The sequence below is a fragment of the Panthera onca genome, chromosome B4, assembly GCF_046562875.1.
Source record: "Panthera onca isolate mPanOnc1 chromosome B4, mPanOnc1 haplotype 2, whole genome shotgun sequence".
NCBI lineage: Eukaryota > Metazoa > Chordata > Mammalia > Carnivora > Felidae > Panthera > Panthera onca.
Window position 1 is genome coordinate 4,555,229 of NC_138345.1, and position 19,115 is coordinate 4,574,343.

Below are 19,115 nucleotides of genomic sequence, written 5' to 3' on the forward strand. Positions count from 1 at the left end.
CCTGCTTAACCTGCAGGCACATAGACAGAGGTTCCAAATCTAGGGAAAGGGTCCCTTTCCCTAGAAGGGAAAGAAATGGCAAAGGTGCATCTACCGCACTTGGAGGAAGGGTGGGTGCTGGGCCACCCTCACTATGGACTGTGCTTCCACGGAGATGGGGGCGCACAGACCTGGACCTCTCTCTGGGAGCACGCTGCCCACTCGATTGCTTTGCGTGCAAGTTTGGAAGAGGTCTCATTTCCCTTGTCATGACAGAAAACTTATATCCTCTAAGTGGATCTGGTGGTATTGATTACCTCATCTACCAAGTAAACAGACCACAGACCACTGAGTTTGGGAAGACAGCAGTGGAACAGGTACGCAAGACTATCCAAGAAGGCACGTGTCCTATCCTTCCTTGGGGAAACAGAAAGCTTTTGATTCTTTGTTCCACGTGGCCTTGACAGAGGCACCTGCATCTTGCCTGTGGCCCCCAGGAGCTTTGCTCTATGAATCAACCAGCTACGAAAAGTCCGGTAGAGAGGACCATAAAACGTCTGACAAATCACCACAGTGCTTGGATATGGAGACGAGCCAGAACTTTCCCCACCTGTTTCCACTGCTTCTGGTTTCAAGATGGATACAAAAGGAAAATGATTTGTGATAGATGCTCGGAGGAGGTGCTGCAGAACCTCCATCAGAAAAGACTGGAAATGACCACCGTGTGATCAATCGGCCATTATTGCAGAAATACTAACCATTCGCAATTAAATCAGTCCTGTGTGTTGCAAGAAACATGGGTCAAAGCAAGGGTCTCCCCTCCTCAACAGATAGAATGATTTTACCAGATTAAAAGTGGGCTGTTCATTTTTTGTGGGATGTAGGGAAAGCAGTGATTTGAGGAAACATTGTGGCTTTGAATGCTTACATTATAAACTAATAGAGGGAAAAATGAAAATGAAGAATTAATTGAGCAGAACACAGATAAGGAAACACAGAAATGAACAGGATAAAAGGGGGGAAACCCAGGGCAAACAGAAAGCCCGAAGTAAGACAGCAGAAAAAAATCCAAATATACCCGTAATCACTATTAGTGTAAGTGTATTAAAGACCTTGTTATTACAGAGGTTATGAGGTTAGATTTTAAAATTTAAATATGTACCATTTACAAAAAAATAAAAATAAAAATGTTGACAAAGAAAAGTCCGGAAAACATGCACCAAGCAAATGTTATCCAACAGAAAACTGGAGTAGCTATGTTGATCCCAAGCAGAACAGACTTCAAGACAAGAGGCATTCTTTGGCATGAACTGGTTGACAGTAAAATGATGAAAGGGACCGCTTGTATGTACCCAACACTCCAAAAGGGACAGACTTACAAGAAGAAATTGACAAACTCACAAACACAATGGGAGATTAACACACACCTGCCAGACACTGAGGAGTCGAGGAAAACTAAGAATCAGGAAAAATAAGGGGAGATTTGGAAAGTCAGGCTGACAATAATATTCTGCGTTCTCGTAAAACGTCATCAAGTTCTTAGGAACGCTATCTTGTCGTCAACCTTATTAAGAAAATGGCGAAGGCACGCTAACCACCTTTCATAAAACGGGAAACAAAAGAGCAGAGAATGTGACAGTCCCTATGAAACAGCCATGCAGGCAGCCAAGGCAGAAGGGAAAACGCTCTTTCCTGATGCCAAGGTAAAACCTCTCCCCTGTAAATCAAGTACTCTGGAAATTCCCTAATTCCTCTTCCTGTCCTTTTTCTTTTACTGCCTAGCACAGACATTGAGAAACTATGCTATTCTATGTAACCGCTCTGAGCACTTTGGAGAAATGAGCTTTATAAATATAAGGCATTTCTTGTTTTGTTTTTTTTTTTAATTTTTTTTTTAAGGTTTATTCATTTCTGAATGACAGTGAGAGACAGATCACAGCCGGGGTGGGGCAGAGAGAGAGCGGGACACAGAATCCGAAGCAGGCTCCAGGCTCTGAGCTGTCAGCACAGAGCCCGACGCGGGGCTCGAACTCATGAACCATTGAGATCGTGACCTGAGCCGAAGTCGGACACCTGACTGAGCCACCCAGGTGCCCCAGTATAAGGCATTTCTATTCGAATATGAAACCGATCAGCATTTTCTTTCCACTCAGGCCTCCACATGCTAGAGGATTTATACCCCTAAACAACATTCTGTTGCTGAATTCATGGGAGATACTAATAGCTCACCAAGGCCAGAGAAAAGCTCAAGCATAGCACAGAGCCACACGTGGGCTCTAGCAGAGGGACCGAAGGGAAACCACTGTTTGCTAGAAAGGACACCCTGGGGGCTTTTGCTCACCAGTTGGCTTTTTTTCTGTCCAAGGCTCTCTCCAAGCCTCCAGCAGATGCAGTCAGACACCGTGTTGCAGTTGTAAAGCAAATAGACTGCTCTAAGAAAAGCATCTTTAGGACAACATGCTCAGCCACCGCTCAGGGCTACGTGGACCCCACATGGGACACTCTTAGTCCCAGGCTGAGAGTTCACAGGAGCAATGAGCCAACCCCAAAGCCAACCCAGATGGGCCAGGGGGAACCTATGGGCCCACGTCTGTTTGGAGGGGGGATGGTGCGCTCAAGGACGGCCAGTAGCCGCTGACACCAAGAGGCTCCCATGGAGCTTCTGCGGCTTTGGTCTCAGGTGGAGAGATTTTGCAGGAAGTTGAGAAGAGAGAGCAGATGGGCAGAAAAAGGAGGAAGAGGAGGAGGAGGAGGAGGAGGAGGAGGAGGAGGAGGAGAAGAATGTGAAGAAGCAGCAGCCAATGTTCACTGCATCTCCTTCTAAATCCCATGTTCTTGGCCGTGGTTCTCAGATGGGGGTCATTTTGCCCCCGGGGGACATAGCTGGGGACAGTTTTGGTTGTCACAGCTGGGCAAGGGAGGGTATGCTCTGAAGTCTCAAAGGTAGAGGGATACTGCAAACATCTTACAAGGCTCAGGACGGCCCCCACGACATCATCTGGCCCAAAATGTCAATAGTGCCAAGGCTGAGAATCCCCACGGCTCTCGGGGTTAGCAGTGTTTGGTATCTTCTTCACAAGACTGCTTCTCTGGTATCCCAGAGCTCAGAAGGGCAGAAAGGGGGGTTAAACTCAGGCTTCTAACTGTCTACCCCTCAGCCTACACAAATTCCAATACTGCCTAATTATCTGAAATGGGGAGAAATAAGATCTCTCCCGAAGACGAATATATGAACGAACGGACAAGTGAATGAATGAGTTGGATTCAGATCTCTAGTTTCATGTCGCTGCTGATCTCAGGAGAAGCCCAGCCAGGCAGCTCCAGATTCAGGAACCGAGTGAGGTCCAATTCTACGTGTCTACAACCACAGCTGAGGCTGTGGAGGGTTTGGCTTTCTTCCCCACAAGGGCTTTCCTTTTGTGCCACAAAATACCTGTGAGCATTAAAATGTTTGGATAGTTCCAGAAGTCCACTTACCTTTCATCTAGAGGAACTTCAGGAGGCGGGAATGCCCGTCTAGGAGGGGAAGGTGTGGTCTTATCCAGAGGTCCGGACACAGCCTGGGTCTTGCATGGCCCTTCCAAATGGTTCAGCCCACATGAGACTCAGATGCTCACCGTGACTCTGTCCTCGGTGTCCTTACCTGTGAAACAAGGAGGTTACCTGCCTACAGGTCCCCATATCTTTGCTGGTACATTTGGAATGAAATCGAAAGCCTCTCCCCTGGGTGTTCCTTACCTCCCAGGGTGAAGCCAGCCTCCTGACTCAACACCTGCCTGCCTGCCTCCCATGTCCTCAATCCTTCTCTTCGCAGGCTCTCTCCCTCCCAAACCTCCTTCCTGTTTGAACCTCTGCCCTCCTCTCCTTGTGTGAGTTACCTGTGTCGAGTCTCCAGCACAGGCATGCTCCCTTCAGTACTATGGTATTGGCCATGCTGAGATTAGGCTGTTTTTACATATCTGTCTCTACTGTGATGCCTGTAAGAACAGGGTTCTCGACTTCTTCCAGTTCCTCAGGCTCCTCCTGCCAACAACTGCTAGGATAGCAGATGCTCAAAAGTGTTGGATGAACAGATGAAAAAAAAAAATGGGTAAAATTCAAATGATTTCCCCTCAGAAGCTCTAGGTACACTGTGCCCATCTCCCGATGTGCCCTTTGATGGACACAAACTTAGAAAGCTCTGTGAGTCACCAGAGATAACAGTGCGTCTCAGAACCCACCAGAACTACAAGTGAAAAGATAAACTTCAAGTCACTTTGTCTGCTTTCAGAGCTGGTCCTGCGTCCAGATTTCCAAAAGGAGGGGCAGCCTGACAAGGATGCAAGGAAGGCTGAAATCAGGAAGAACTAAGATCCCTGATAAAACTCTTCAAAGGAGCGGTTCTCAATTTAACAGAGTATTTTTTTTCCTTCTTTTTATCAATGAGCACGTTGCTAGGGCAGGAGGGGAAGTGGGAAGGGGGAGGACCGGTGGAAGGTGTGTGGGAGGGGTCAAGGATACAGAGTGCCTGTCATCTCCATGACGCGGACAGCTGGTTCGGTCCTATTTTAAATGAAATCGCGTCCCAGTGTAGACACTACGTCTGGAATTACAACCCACCCCGTGATCTGTCACTTTTATATATATGCACGAGGGAGTGGAGTGGTTTCCATAGAGAGGGACGATCACGGCCCACTTGGGAACAATACAAGGAAAGAAAGAGCAGTGACCCCAGCCGAGACAGAAGTTCAGGGGGGATGTTTCTGGGGCAGATCTCCTGGTCCTGAAGCGGCTGCCCCCCTCACTGAGCATTTCCACTGCGGAGGGAAGGCCACTCACAGGTAAGATTTCGGCTGGGGACGTGTCCATGAGGGAAGAGTGAGCTTATTGGCCCTACACGAGGCAGGAGGTGCCGGGGACTGGACAGGGGCGAGAGACCAAGGCTGCAGGTGTCCCTGGGCAGCAGCCCCAGGCAGCCCGGTGCTGAACAGCACAGTCTGAGCTTTAGGTGAGGAGAAATCCGCCCTCCCTTTTTGGCCCAGAGAGACCTGCTTGGCAAAGGTAACAGATTGGAGGCAGAACGGGTTCTTGCAAGTGTATTTTTCTGAACAGGGTTCAGCCGTGAACAAGAAAATCGTGTTTACAAATGGGGAGATGGTTGGGAATAGCAACTGGGGGCTGTAACTCCCCACGGGCTGCAGAAGCAGGGGCTGCTGTGCGTCCTGCTTCCTCTCTGCACACCTGCCAGGCAGGCGACGTCTCCTCCTCGGGATGTGGAGACCGAGAGGCTAAGTGAGTCACCCCGGGGAAGTGAGAGCATGAGGGTGATTTTGAACCCGGGTCCCTTGCCTTCAAAGCCTGGAGTCCTTTCTCCCTTGCCAAGCCGGGACACTAGAGGAAGGGGACAGATGTCTGTAATGACTTGGTGCCACCTGTGAGGGGGAGGAAACATGAGGATGGGTGTTTGATGTCCCCAGTTAATGTCCAAGTTCTCTGAGAAATGCTGTTTGTGACTTTCTCCTCAAACGTGGCAATCGAGCATACACACGCCCACCCCCACCCCCACCCCCACCCGCACCCAGTTCTGAGAACGGATTAAACAAGATGAATGAGAATACTGTCAGGGACATGTTATCTACAACTGCTCTTCTCCCGGCTTCCCCGAGTAGAAGCCCTCACAGCCCCTCTAAGGGTGAATTGCTTGGACATCTGTGGGAATCGGTGTGACCCACACTCGTAAGGGTCTCCCCTAGGAGACCTCTTCTCCCAGAGGAGAAGCGCTCATTACCATAACACCTGCTGGAACACATCAAGTTCCCCTAGATGCCACAGCCAGTGTTTTAGAAAATGTTTCTTAAATTCAACTCCTTGTCAGGGTTTGCAGATGGATGGGGTGGGACGGGGAGTCATTCTGCCTTCCTCACAGCTAGAGAAGGGGCTGGAGAAGGGGCTGGAGAAGGGGCTGGAGAAGGGGCTGGAGAAAAGGGCTGGAGAAGGGGCTGGAGAAAAGGGCTGGAGAAGGGGCTGGAGAAAAGGGCTGGAGAAGGAGGCTGGAGAAGGAGGCTGGAGAAGGGGCTGGAGAAGGGGCTGGAGAAGGGGCTGGAGAAGGGGCTGGAGAAAAGGGCTGGAGAAGGGGCTGGAGAAAAGGGCTGGAGAAGGGGCTGGAGAAAAGGGCTGGAGATGGAGGCTGGAGAAGGGGCTGGAGAAAAGGGCTGGAGAAGGAGGCTGGAGGAGGGGGCTGGAGAAAAGGGCTGGAGAAGGGGCTGGAGAAAAGGGCTGGAGAAGAGTCTGGAGAAGGGGGCTGCAGAAAGGGGCTGGAGGAGGGGGCTGGAGAAAAGGGCTGGAGAAAGAGGCTGGAGAAGGGGCTGGAGAAGGGGGCTGGAGAAGGGGCTGGAGAAAAGGGCTGGAGAAGAGTCTGGAGAAGGGGGCTGCAGAAAGGGGCTGGAGGAGGGGGCTGGAGAAGGGGTCAGCATGGGGCCACCGGTGTGTTTGCCTCTGGTCAGCTCCGGTCTTTGTTGCCCTGGGGTCCCCTCCCCCTGGGGGTGCTCTGCTCTCACAGGTCCCTCACTGCCTCACGTCGCCAGGCGTGACTCTGGGACAGCTCTGAGAAGCACCTAGAAAAGTACTGCTAGATCCCGACAGAATGATCCAGAAAAACACAGAGGTAGAGCTTTGCCCCCTAGAATCTAACTCCAGGGGCAGTGCTGTTTTCACAGCAGGCAGCAGGGAGATCTTGAACCTGTGTGTTGTGTCACCAGGGGCGGTGGCAAAGGATTCTGGGGAGCGTTAAGAGGGGAGACTTGCTAGGGAATCAGACGTTACTGGGGAGCGAAGGAGGGCTCTTTCCTGTGGAGAGCTTCTCCCCTGCCGACCCCAAACAAAGCTCTCTCTATAGCTTCCCTTCCAGCGTCACCCCTTTCTCTGTGAACTGGCTTTTGGGTCTTTAAATCCTGTCGGCCTTACAAGCCCTTAGAAACTGCTCCAAAGCCTTAAGGTGCCTGCAAGGCGCAGGGCGGCTAACGCCACGATTCCATACGATGTTTACCCAGAAGAACGAACTGGACCCTCAGTAAACGACAAAGCCGAAAGTCTGGTTATCGAACACATTACACCCCCCGGAAAAAGTTCTCTGGGCGTTTGGCGTGCAATTCTAAGGAGCGCCCGGGAGGACCAGGACACCAAGAAAGCTGGTTCTCACCACGTGGTCCAGGGACCCGCAGCATCAGCGTCCTCTACGAGGGTGTTAGAGATGCCTCATCCCAAACCTACCGATGGCGCCTAGATTGCGTTCAAGGCAAGAGGAGGCCGCGGGGCTAGGACGGAGGGAGTGGCATAACAACCAAAAACTAAAAGCCAGAAATATACCACAATAAAGATAGCGGTCTGCAGAATCAAATTACTGGCTCAAATCAGCTGGCATGTGTGGATGTAGGTGTAGACAGAGAGAGATAGAAATATATAGATACGGATATCACTTCTGAAATGGTCGTGCGTGAACTGAATCTTATCCTATTAGGACCCGGAGATTATTTATGTGTAAACAGTCTCCTCTACTAAGTATCTGGCTACAGCAAGAGCTAATCTGCCTTGATTTAATCTTCCACATAAGCTTTATGAGGCAATCATTGCTATGGCCATGTATCAGATGAGGAAATTGAAATGCACCGGGTTTCAACAATCTGCCCACGGTCCTCAGGCAAACCAGGACGAGGTGGATTGGAACCTGTGTCTCTCTAACTCCCAAGTCTGTGTTGACTTCACTGCACACTGCCACATGCATGCCCAGATGTAGCTAGTTCATGCACTGGGATTTTATAAAGGATCACGGTTTGTTTGTTTTTTTCATAACTGTTTTGATAAACTCAAAATGTTTATGATTTAAAAAGAAATGAACAAACAAATAAAGCAACCTGGTCTCTTAAGAAGGGGGGGGGGGGCGGGAAGAAGAAGAAGGCAGTAGGTGCAATGTGGAGTGTGTGAGAAAACAGCAAGCTTCTAGAGAAAACTTGCCAGGTCAGTGTGTGTGTGTCCAGGGTAAGTGAGAGAGCGAGGGCTTACAAGATTCTCCTTTAGAGACAGAACAAGGCTCAGGTATTTAAGGGTCTGTTCTAGCCTCGTCCATTCACAGAGTAAAGAAGTCGGGAAGTGGGAGTGCGTTCATTCATTCCCACTCATTTTCTGGGAAATGACCTGCTCAAGGTCATGGTGACAATGATTTGCAGAGTTGAGGCTAGAACTCAGCATGGGACTGCCAGCCCCTCTCACCTCTGCCTGTAACCACAGAAAACGGAATGATCGTATGCTAGCCTAGCACTTCTCGATGCCCAGAAGGACCCCCATGTTGATTTATTTATCCAACTTTTCTTACTTACTAAAAACTACCTTAATGACAAGCAGTCCCCCCAAAGTTCCATAATTAACCACATCTTTCTTGCTTCCTTTTATGGGAGCCAAGGATGTCTTAGACAGAAAATAAACTCCAGGGGCACCTGGATGGCTCAGTCGCTTAAGCATCTGACTCTTGATTGCGGCTCAGGTCATGATCTCATGGTTGGTGAGTTTGAGCCCCACATTGGGCTCTGCACTGACAGTGCGGAGCCTCCTTGGGATTCTCTGTCTGCCTCTCTCTCTCTCTGTCTCCCAAAAGTAAATAAATAAACATTTAACAAAAAAGAAAGAAAAGAAACTCCAAGTTCAGGTAAAGCAACCAAAGTGAAGAGGGCAGCCTTTTACTCTTTGCGCTTCCTAGGATGGTCCAGCAGCGCATACGGGAGTACGTACGGGTATCAGCATATCGGGTGTGTAGGATGGCCAGAAGCCCTTCCTCTGGGGGTGAGTAGATGAAACCCCACCCCTTGACCTCACGTCTCTTTCTCATGCATGAAGGTGACGGTAGAGTAAAGGAACCTCCTGTCCTTACTTCAGAGCTGGAGAGAGTGCGGCCAGGCAAAGCCACGGGGGCCGGGGTGTGGGCTGGGCTTGGTGCTAGGACACAGGAGGTAAATTCTGCCCACTTCACCATGTTCCTAAGGCACGGTGACCACACACAACCCAAATTCTGATCGCCTTCCGACACGCTGTGAGCTATTGTTGCACAGGAGGCTGGGCAGAGGGCGGGAACGGCCCTGCGTGAGCCCTTCTCCGCTGCCGGAGAAAGCAGCTTAAGTTCTCGCCCAGCACTGTTGCTCAGGGGCCCAACCACCATGATGGCTTCAGACCAGAACAGTCCGGGTTACAGGAGGGCCCCTGAGCTGGACACTTCCATTGCCACACCTGCTCCATACCCTAAATATAGGGTTTTTTTTCCTTTCCTTTCTTTTTAAAAATTTGTTTATTTATTTATTTTTGAGGGGGTGAGGGGCAGAGAGAGAGAGGGAGAGAGAGAATCCTGAGTGGGGTTCATGCTGTCAGCACCGAGCCCGACGCGGGGCTCGAACTCACGACCCGTGAGATCGTACTCTGAGCCATCAGAAATCACCTGAAGGGTTTATTCCAACCCAGGGGGCTGGCGCCAGACTTTTTGATCTAGCAGTTCTGGGGCAAGAGTTGAGAATCGTTTGCATTTCTAACGAATATCCCGGTGATGATGCTGGTCTGGAGACCACACTCGGAGAACCACTGGTGAGTAGTAACCAAGCCCTAGTGAATGTTCACCCCTGTCCTTCAGAGCTTCAAGCCCTTCTCACACCCCTGCCCCACGTCCCTGTTTTCTACTCCAGGAAGAGATGCTGAAGCCAGCCCACTTCCTGCTGCTGCTGCTGCTGCTCCCGGGGGCCCCCAGGCCAGGCCTCCCCCAGAAGTTCTACAAAGCCAAGTCCTTGGTCAGCTGTATCAACACAGCCCTGCCGGAGGCCAAGCAGAGCCCGCTGGGGGACGCACCACTGCTGAGCAAGAGAAGCTTCCTCTACCTGCCCAGCCAAGACCCATCCTCAGGAGAGGACGAGGAGCGGGTGCAGGAGGATGAGGACAAGAAGAAGAGGACCTTTCCCAGCTCCGGGGGTGGTGGCGGGGCCGGAAGTGGCCGGTACAAACACCTGTCCCCGGCGCAGCCCAGGGGAAGGCCGTCCCAGGACAAGGCCAAGAGCGATCGGCGCACCAAGTTCACTCTGTCCCTCGACGTCCCCACCAACATCATGAACATCCTCTTCAACATCGCCAAGGCCAAGAACTTGCAGGCCAAGGCGGCTGCCAACGCGCACCTGATGGCACAGATTGGCCGGAAGAAGTAGAAGCAGAGGCCGGCGGGAGGAAGCACACGGTCAAGGGCAGGAGTGGAGGTCGGGCCAGCTGCTCCGTATATTGAGGCATGGGTCCAGCTCTCCACGCTGCTTCTCTGCTCGCCCCCTCCGCTCCTCCTCTGCCCCCAGCCAGCTCCTTCCTCCCCTGCACACAGACACAGAAGAACAGCACTGCCACCCTGCACAGACAGGAGGCCCGTAACCCCTCTCCCTACATTTGAACTCTCCTTCCTCCTTCCCTGTGACGGGAGACAAAGGTCCTGCTCTCCACGCTCCTCCTCCACGCCCCACACACCAGCCCAGCCAGGAGAGGCGTCGCACCGCTCACCATCCTGACTTAGGGCCCCTTCCCTTCCCTCTCTCCCCCATTAAAACCAATGGCTTCTGCAACCCTGGGCTGGCTTGAGTTCCTCTTCCTTCAGCCAGCGGCCTTCACACCTCTGAGCGTGCAAAAGGGGAGGTGAATGAGGGAGGTAGCTGATGAGTCCATTCCCCATCTCTCCGGGGACAGAGCGGTTTTTGGTGGTCCTAGGAGGGGGTAAAGAAGGGCTTGGAAAGGCCAAGCCGGCAGGACCCTGCCAGCCGTGGCTCAAGCTAGAGCCGTCTCCGGGGTCTGCTCCCACCCAAGAGGCACCACCTGGCATCTGCTCTAGAATGGGCACGGGGTTGCTGGGGAGAGACCTTTCATGACACCCCAAACTCCTCCATGGCTGGGCATGGGGCCGCTAGGCCGTTAGCAGGTGTTTATCAGACCCGCAGTAAGAGTCCGGCTGACTCCCTGATGGGAGAGGCTGGTGTGTGAGGCAAGGCCTCTGCTCTCCAGGAGTCAGCACGCTAAGTGACCATCAAAATCTGGATTTGAAAAGAAGCAAATATCGGGGCACCTCCCTCGGTGGCTCAGTCGGTTAAGCGTCGGACTTCAGCTCAGGTCATGATCAAACGGTTCAGGAGTTTGAGCCCCACACTGAACTTAGCGCTGTCAGCACAGAGCCCGCTTTGGATCCTCTTTCCCCCTTTCTCTCTGCTTCTCCCCAACTTGCGCTCTCTCAAAAAGTAAGTAAAACATTAAAAAAAAAATAGGAAATAATAAAAAGAGAGAAAGAGAGAGAGAGAGAGGAGAGGAAGCAAATACCACCCGGGCTGTGTAAGTGATGAACTGCAAAGTGATTGCAACTGGCATAAAAAAATATATGAGGCATTCGGAGATTAGAAGGTTTAATAGGAGTAAAAGTCCACTATAAAGAGATATCAGCAAGAAAACTGAGAAAAAAAAGAACAACTTCCCCCCAAATAAGCAACGATGTGAATAGATCTCTCCCCTGCGCCCCCCCCCCACACAAACACAAATAATCTCTGCATGTATGAGAAGCTGGTAAACGTCATGCCTATGAGAATTGCACTCATACACAATGTCTCACCTCGCAGTGTGTCCATAAAAGTCCGTCAAAAGTCTGTAAGTATGACGACTAACCTAGACTCCACGGGTGAGGTGACTAGCCTCCCTCCACTACTGCTGGCTGGCAGGAACATAAGCACTAGAGAGGCACTTCGGAAATACTTAACCAAGTTACAAGTTCATTTTTTTAAGATTTTATTTTTAAGTAATCTCTACACCCAACATGGGTCTCGAACACATAACCCCGAGCTCAAGAGTTGCGTGTTCCAGCCAGGTGTCCCTACAAATTCATTTTACCTGTATTTATTTTTTTAAGTTTATTTATTTTGAGAGAGAGAGAGAGAGAGGGAGAGCAGGGGAGGGACAGAGAGAGAGGGAGAGAGAGAATCCCAAGCAAGCTCTATACTGTCAGTGTTGAGCTGGATGTGGGACTCAGTCTCACAGACTGTGAGATCATGACCTGAGCCAAAATCAAGAGTCGGACGCTTAACTGACTGAGCCACCCAGGAACCCCCATTTTGCTTTTAACTCAGCAACCCTGCTTCCAGCAGAAATTATTGGAAGAAGTGAGACAGGACATTTTTTTTAAATGCTAAGTTAAACTTGAGATGAAAAATACCTCATCTCTTAACAGGACCAAAGCTCAAAAACCTGAAAAGGCAACCTGTTTCCATCCTGGAAAAGCCCCATGGCAGAGCAGAAAGAATTGTAGCCTGAGACTCAGAATACCCACATGGGAGTCTAGGGTCTCCTCACTACGTGGCCCCGAGCAAATCCTTCCACTCCCCGTGCCAATGACCCGGGAACCCTGCTTCATGAACGTGATCTCATCGATTTCTCACAAGTATATTTTAAGGTAGATATTATTTTCTCCATTTTGAGGATTTTTAAATTTGCACTTTATTTATTTTTGCTCTGATAACGCATATTCTGTTCACACAAAAGGACAGGAAATGGGACGAACTTGGCTGATGAAAAAATCAAGCAGGGGGTCACATTTTTAGTTTCACGAACAACCTAAAACTAGAACATAAAAGTTGGAGTGGGTGGGGCGCACGGGTGGCTCAGTGGGTTGGGCGTCTGACTTCGGATCCGGTCGTAATCACCTAGGTTGTGAGTTCAAGCCAAGCCCCACATCAGGCTCTGTGCTGACAGCTGGGAGCCCGGAACCTGCTTTGGATTCTGTGTCTCCCTCTCTCTCTCTGCCCTTCCCCCACTCTCTCTCTTCCCAAACTAAGTAAATATTTAAAAATTAAAAAAAAAAAAAGCTGGAGCTGGCATCACAATGCAGGCAGGCTCAGTGTCACTGCTGGCTCTTGTCTGGACCCGATTTGTTTTTTTTTTTTTTAAATCATGGTAGATGCATGACAAAAGCTCCGATCAAGAGAGTGGTAAAGACACAGGTCCTTGCAAAAACCAGAGTGCTTTTTCTCTTTTTGTAAATATACCACCACCTGGTAAAGCTAAAATTTATCTTTGTGGGGGCGGGAAGACAGAGGCTCGGAGGAGCGAGGGGGCCTGCCCAAGTTTCCCCGGCTGGGAAGTGACCACGATGCCTCCACTTGCCCCTGCATGCAGGGCTGACCCTTCCCACGCACCAGGGGCATAAAGACGCCAGCCGAGCCCCTGCCTCACAGAGCTGGCGCGAACCTCAGCGACCCAAGGGCGTGCAAGCCACCGGGAAGCAGCACAGGCATTCACTCGGATTTGGGATTATTACGTCCCCAGCAGGTGCGTTCTGAGCCTTCCCCAGGAGTTAAATGTGAGCATAAGTGCAGTTAACCGACTAGAAATTTGCCAAAACCCGCCCCAGCGACAGTGGGAAAGGGCGGGTTTGTGCAGGAGCGTGTCCAGCATTCTCTGTCTGAGCTCCCGAGGCGGAGCCTCTGACCTGAGTGCAGCCCCGGCCAGAGCGGAGTTCACGGTCACGCGCTAGAAAGCCAACGGCCACACCCACAGATGGCCACCGCTGCACCTGCCACCTTTGACAGAACTTTGTAGAAACACATTTTTTAAAAACCAGAAAATAAAGACGGTAAGTTATCCTATAAAGGTCAACGGACTTTCTAACAATCAGAAGAGTTAGCACCGAGGCCCCTCCTCCGAAGTGGGTTTAAATGAAAATAACGATCATAATTATAAGAATGCTTTGGCTGTATCCACAGAGAGACCGTGGGATGGATAATACCACAGGGATCAGTGATCTTTCCTTGTCAAGGATCGGTAGGACTCATGCATCACTAGTATCAATTCCTCATGATCAGGAAAGCAAATCACACCACAGGAAAGATTTAGAAAAAGTTGTGGGGAATGCAAAGGTGTACGAGGTTCATGGGAAAAATTTGGAAGTAGTTTTACGGGGTGATAATGATGAGTTCACATCAGTGAAAATTCTCAACACAGTTTCTGCCAGATTCTTCGTGTTGGTTTGAGCTCCCTTGAAAAAGTAGTTGAAAGTCTTTATTTATTTATTTATTTATTTATTTAATTCTTTATTTATTTTTGATAGACAGAGTACGAGTGGGGGAGGGGCAGAGAGAGAGGGAGACACAGAATCCGAAGCAGGCTCCAGGCTCTGAGCTGTCAGCACAGAGCCCGGAGTGGGGTTCGAACTCACGAACCGCGAGATCATGACCTGAGCCGAAGTCGGACACTTAACTGACTGAGCCACCCAGGCGCTCCAAAACTCTCTTTTGAAAATAAAACAAGCCTTGGGACGCAGGGGTGGCTCAGTCAGTTAAGCGTCCGACTTCAGCTCAGGTCATGATCTCGCGGTTCATGAGTTCGAACCCCATGCCGGGCTCTGTGCTGACAGCTCAGAGCCTGAAGCCTGCTTCGGATTCTGTGTCTCCCTCTCTCTCTGCCCCTCCCCTGCTTGTGCTCTCTCTCTCTCTCTAAAATAAACATTAAAAAAAATTATTAAAAAAATAATAAAATAAAAGAAGGCTCACAAGTCAAGTGAAACTCTTCAAAGGAGACAAGACCAGGGAATGGATGATGTGGCTTCTAAATGTTGTACCTCGTAAGAAATCTGAAAACAAACACTAATAGCCAGCAAAGGGGCCTGCTTTGTGACAGTGGAATGACTTTGGAAGCTGTGACCAAAAATAATCAGGGAAAGCTGAGTGCTACCCAGAATCCAGTGTTTTATATAATTCCAAGAAATGGGAGATGTACAAGTTCACAAGTACGTAGTATTAAACTAAAAAGAGAGTTACACATATTAGGAGCCAAAGAAATACGAAATCTGGTCGAATGGTATAGCTACTACAGCTACCATTGGATTATGGATGAGGCCACCTGGGTAGCTCAGTCGGTTGAGTAACTGACTCTTGATTTTGGCTCAGGTCATGGTCTCACGGTTCATGAGTTCAAGGCCTGCATCGGGCTCTGTGCTGATGGTACACAGCCTGCTTCGGATTCCTTTTCTCTCCCTCTCTGCCCCTCTGCTGCTCTTGCTAGCTCTCTCTCAAAATAAATAAATAAACTTAAAAAAAAAGAAAGAATTATAGATGAAGTTCAATCTGACATTAATCTACGTATGGGCTATGGAACAATTTCTTCTTTAAAAAAAAAAATGTATTCAGGTATAATCGACATACCCCATGATGTCATTATATTAGTTTCAAGGGTACAAATAATGATTCCACCTTGTTCTTTAACTACTGAAGTTCCCATCATCCACTATCCCCAGGGTTGAGCACGTTGGTTAGAACCTGCCACAGCCTGGTGGATGTCACTAAGAAGCCTCAGTAAGCCGAGAAGGCAAAAGACAAAAAAAAGTATCTTGGAAGGAAACCTCGAGTCTATGGGATGACACAGTGTTTTCTTAAAGATACACGTTTCGTCCCAGGAAATAATTCTCCCTGCTTCCTCCCTAAGCCATTGCTCCCCCCCTGGACCTTCGGTCATCAGATGATCACCCCACTCACTGCCCTCCACTGTTGCTACCATTCACCAACACCTGGGTCAGTGTACCTCATTTCCTGATCATTTTAGCTCATCAGTCTCTCTGACACCACTCCCGCCTTCACGATTTCAACACACGTTCGAGGACCCACCCAGCTTCCTGGGCGTCGCTTCTGTTCCCCTTAACGACTTAGTCATTGAATCCCGAGCTGTCCGACCACCCCTCCTATCTTCCCAGCTTGCTCTTTCCAGGATGCCAACTCCAACCATCTTCCAGCCACACTGAGACCAATGATCCATCAATCCTCAAAACTTCTCTTCACCCTTTGCCATTGTAAATGCTGTGACCAATCATGGTTCCCTTGTGGACACCTGCAATTCCCGTGCTCTGCTTTTGCTTTGCCTTATTGATTAAACCCTGGTGAATTCGAACACTCCACTACTCTGCCGCTGCACCCCGAAGCTGAACGCAGCTTCAAACACACACACACACACACACACACACGCACACACGCACACACGCACATGCGCACACATGGTCAGTGCTGTCACTTTACAATCCTGGCGAGCTCTTCCTGCTGTGTCATGAGGACATCGCGTTTCCTTAGGCTCCCACTCGTCTTCTTCTCTCCTCAAACCTCAACTATCTCCTCCCCGTATCCAACCTCAGCTGGTGACCTTGCTTTTCATGTCAGTAAGAAAATCAGATGCTTCTGAAGCAGAATTTCACAAATCCCATCACCACATTCACCTACCCAGAGCGACACTATTCACACACTCCGCCTTCTTCTCTAAGTTGGATGCACCACCCGTGCCCCTGTGTCAGGGACAATCCTGTGTCACGCATGAAGCTCCCATCCCCTTTTGCCTCCTTGATCCGACAACTTCCCCTTCTTTCCCCCACATCATCCGCGTTACCTCCCCCACCGCACCAGTCACATTGGCACACAAACCCACTCTACTTTGCCTGCATCAGAAACAAACCCCACATAAACCTTGACCTGCCACCCCTTCCAGGTAGTTGCCTATGACTCTGCTCCTTTTATGGCAAATCCTCTTTGGGCAGAATAAGTGTCTCTCATTCTCCATAAAACCCACATTTATCAGGTTTCCATCCCTCCCATTCCACTGAAACTGGCCAACCAGGTCAGCCAAGACCTCCATGTTGCTAAATTCAATGGTCAAGGGACAGCCCTCATCCTTCTTGACCTGTAAGCATCATTTCACCCAGTGGACCACTAACTCCTTCAGACACCATTTTCCAGCCTGACTTTCAGGACGCCATACTCCATTTCCCTTCTTCCCCACCGGCCACTCCTCTTAACCTTCTTTGCTGGTTCCTTTTCCTGGAGAACGCTTTTGCTCCAGATAATCTGCATTCTCCACGTCCCTTCCTCCAAGTCTTTGTCAAATGCCTCTTTCTCACTGAGGCCTCAAGTGACCGCCCTCCTCTCGAGAGCCCCTTACCATGGCTTATTTTTCCCAATTGTACCTGTCACCTTCTAACACCCAAAATAGTTTAATGTCGTGTTTATTGTCTTTCACCCCCCACCTTCACTACCATATAAACCCCTTGAGGGAAGGGATTATTCTTGTTTTGTTCAATGTTGTATCCCTGGTGATCAGAATGGTAAGTAGCACATGGTAGATGACCAGTAAATAACTAGTGAATGAGTCAATCAAATAACGTAGTAACGTTCTTGCTACAAGGAATCTGTGCATACCTAGCATTTAAAGTAGTTTTTGTGATGGTTAAGGGTACGTGGCCTAAGGGAAACATTTTTGGGCTTACAATTCCAATTTTAAAATATGTGAACCGAGTGAATAATTTACATTTGTGATCTTAAATCGAAATCGCACCAGTTCATAAAGTGTGAAACACTTGCATGCACTTAATCAGCACATTTATAGTTTCACCGATTAGATTTTTAGAATTACTTAGAGTACTTGCAAAAGTTTGTGGGAGAGTCCTTAAAAGAAAACGGAATATAATAGATTTGTTGATGCAATCTAAAATGTTTAAGAGCAGCCATCTAAGATTGCAAAGGAAACCACAAATTCATGTGTATTCCCTTCAAAAGTAAGTATTTACATTTGCTAAACTTAGAAATTGTAAGGTTCTCAAGCTGACCTTAAAAGTTTAGGAAACAATTAGGTTTTAGATCTTCATTTGAGTAGATCACTAATTTTTAAAAGCAAAAGAAAACCTCTGAATGGTCTTTTCTGAGTGTGAGAATATGCACAGATGCACACACAAATGTCCAAAACACCCCAAAAATTACAGGAACTGAGGGGTTAGTTAAGCATGCCACTAGTGCCCTCTGGTGTCTGGAGAGAGAAACAACGCATGTACATTAAATAGTAAAAGTCTAATACAAGTTCAAAGCTCTATGTAGGATATGCGCACACAAAAATACCTCTATTTCACTAATAAGTATTTACTACAATATTTCCAACACAGTGAGAGATTTCACAGCATATCCCAACTATCCCTAATCCTGGGGTGGGAGTAAATGGATGCCCAAGAAGCTCCAAGGAACAGAAGAACTGGGTTTGAAGTAGGCGTTACACCACACAGTCACAGAGAGAAGGAAGAAAGAGCGGCAAGAAGGAGCAAAGGCAGAGGAGAGAGAAAAACACGTGCTGGGAAGCAGGGAATGCTCTAGTCTGGCTGGGACTGGAAATACAAGTTGGGACTTGTGGGGACAGGCCCTGCCCGCCATGTGCAGGGATTTAGACTTCATACCTAAGACAACGGGGATCACTAACGCTCTGAGCCAAGGGGCAAAATAACCCCAGCTGTGCTTTAGGATGTCGTCAGAGTGGTGTGTGGGATAGGTGAGGAAGACAAAGGGAAAGGCAGACGCTTTTGGACGTCTAGCGTGCTGGCCCTGGGAAGAGGATGTGATGGCCTGAGCCATGATGGTTTTATTGGGAAGAGTGGGAAGGCAATGGATCCTGGGAACATGATAGAATTGAGAGGACTCAGGCTATGTAGGGAGCAAGAAAACAGTCAGAAAGGACGGTGTTGTTTAGAACCTGGGAAGATGATGTCAATGCACAAGACAGAGAACACTAAGGGAGGAGCAGATTTCTTTTTGAGGAAAATGGTAACGTTTTCTTGGAAGAAGTTAAATTTAAGTGTAGATAAGACATCTGAGAAGACAGGTCCAGCAAGCAGTGGGAAGTTTCAGCACACACCTTGAGAGAAGGAATGTTTAGGGTTTTCATGGAGCTAATGTGGTTGTGGATGAGATAACCAAGGGCCAGAGAAGAAGGCCAAGGGCATCTCCAACAGGGCCAGACCAGGTGGAAGAGGAGATACAGAGATGCCAGATGTAGCAGGAGAACCAAGTAGAACCCCAGGAGCCAAAGGAAAAGTTTCAAGGAAAAGGAGTAACCAAAACGCTTAGGGTAAAGAAATCTGAAGGCTGAGAAGGTCTACGTTTGATAAGTGAGGTACAATCAGTGATCTTCAAGATAAAGGTGTCAGTAGAAAGGTGGGGGAGACAGCTTACAACTGCTGAGGACTGAGAGGACGGCATGCAGGCATCATATGTATATATTCCTTGGAGAAGCCTGGCAGAGCGGAAAGATGTGAGAGTATGTTATGG

The 19,115-nt window shown here is 49.1% G+C and overlaps 1 protein-coding gene and 1 long non-coding RNA gene across 2 annotated transcripts in view; both read left to right on the plus strand.

Annotated features, from left to right (window-relative positions):
• LOC132695146 (uncharacterized) overlaps positions 1 to 19,115 on the plus strand; it is a 358,351-nt gene that overhangs the window by 120,178 nt on the left and 219,058 nt on the right. The gene's annotated exons all lie outside the window — the stretch shown is intronic.
• Positions 4,470 to 10,601, plus strand: UCN3 (urocortin 3). Its single transcript, XM_060659392.3, has 2 exons — positions 4,470 to 4,799; positions 9,678 to 10,601. The coding sequence occupies exon 2, from the start codon at positions 9,684 to 9,686 to the stop codon at positions 10,185 to 10,187; it is 504 nt and encodes a 167-aa protein (XP_060515375.1). The 5' UTR covers positions 4,470 to 4,799; positions 9,678 to 9,683; the 3' UTR covers positions 10,188 to 10,601.

What these genes read in the sequence shown, in the direction of transcription:
- UCN3 (XM_060659392.3), top strand. Translation starts at nt 9,684, where the DNA reads ATGCTGAAGCCAGCCCACTTCCTGCTGCTGCTGCTGCTGCTCCCGGGG.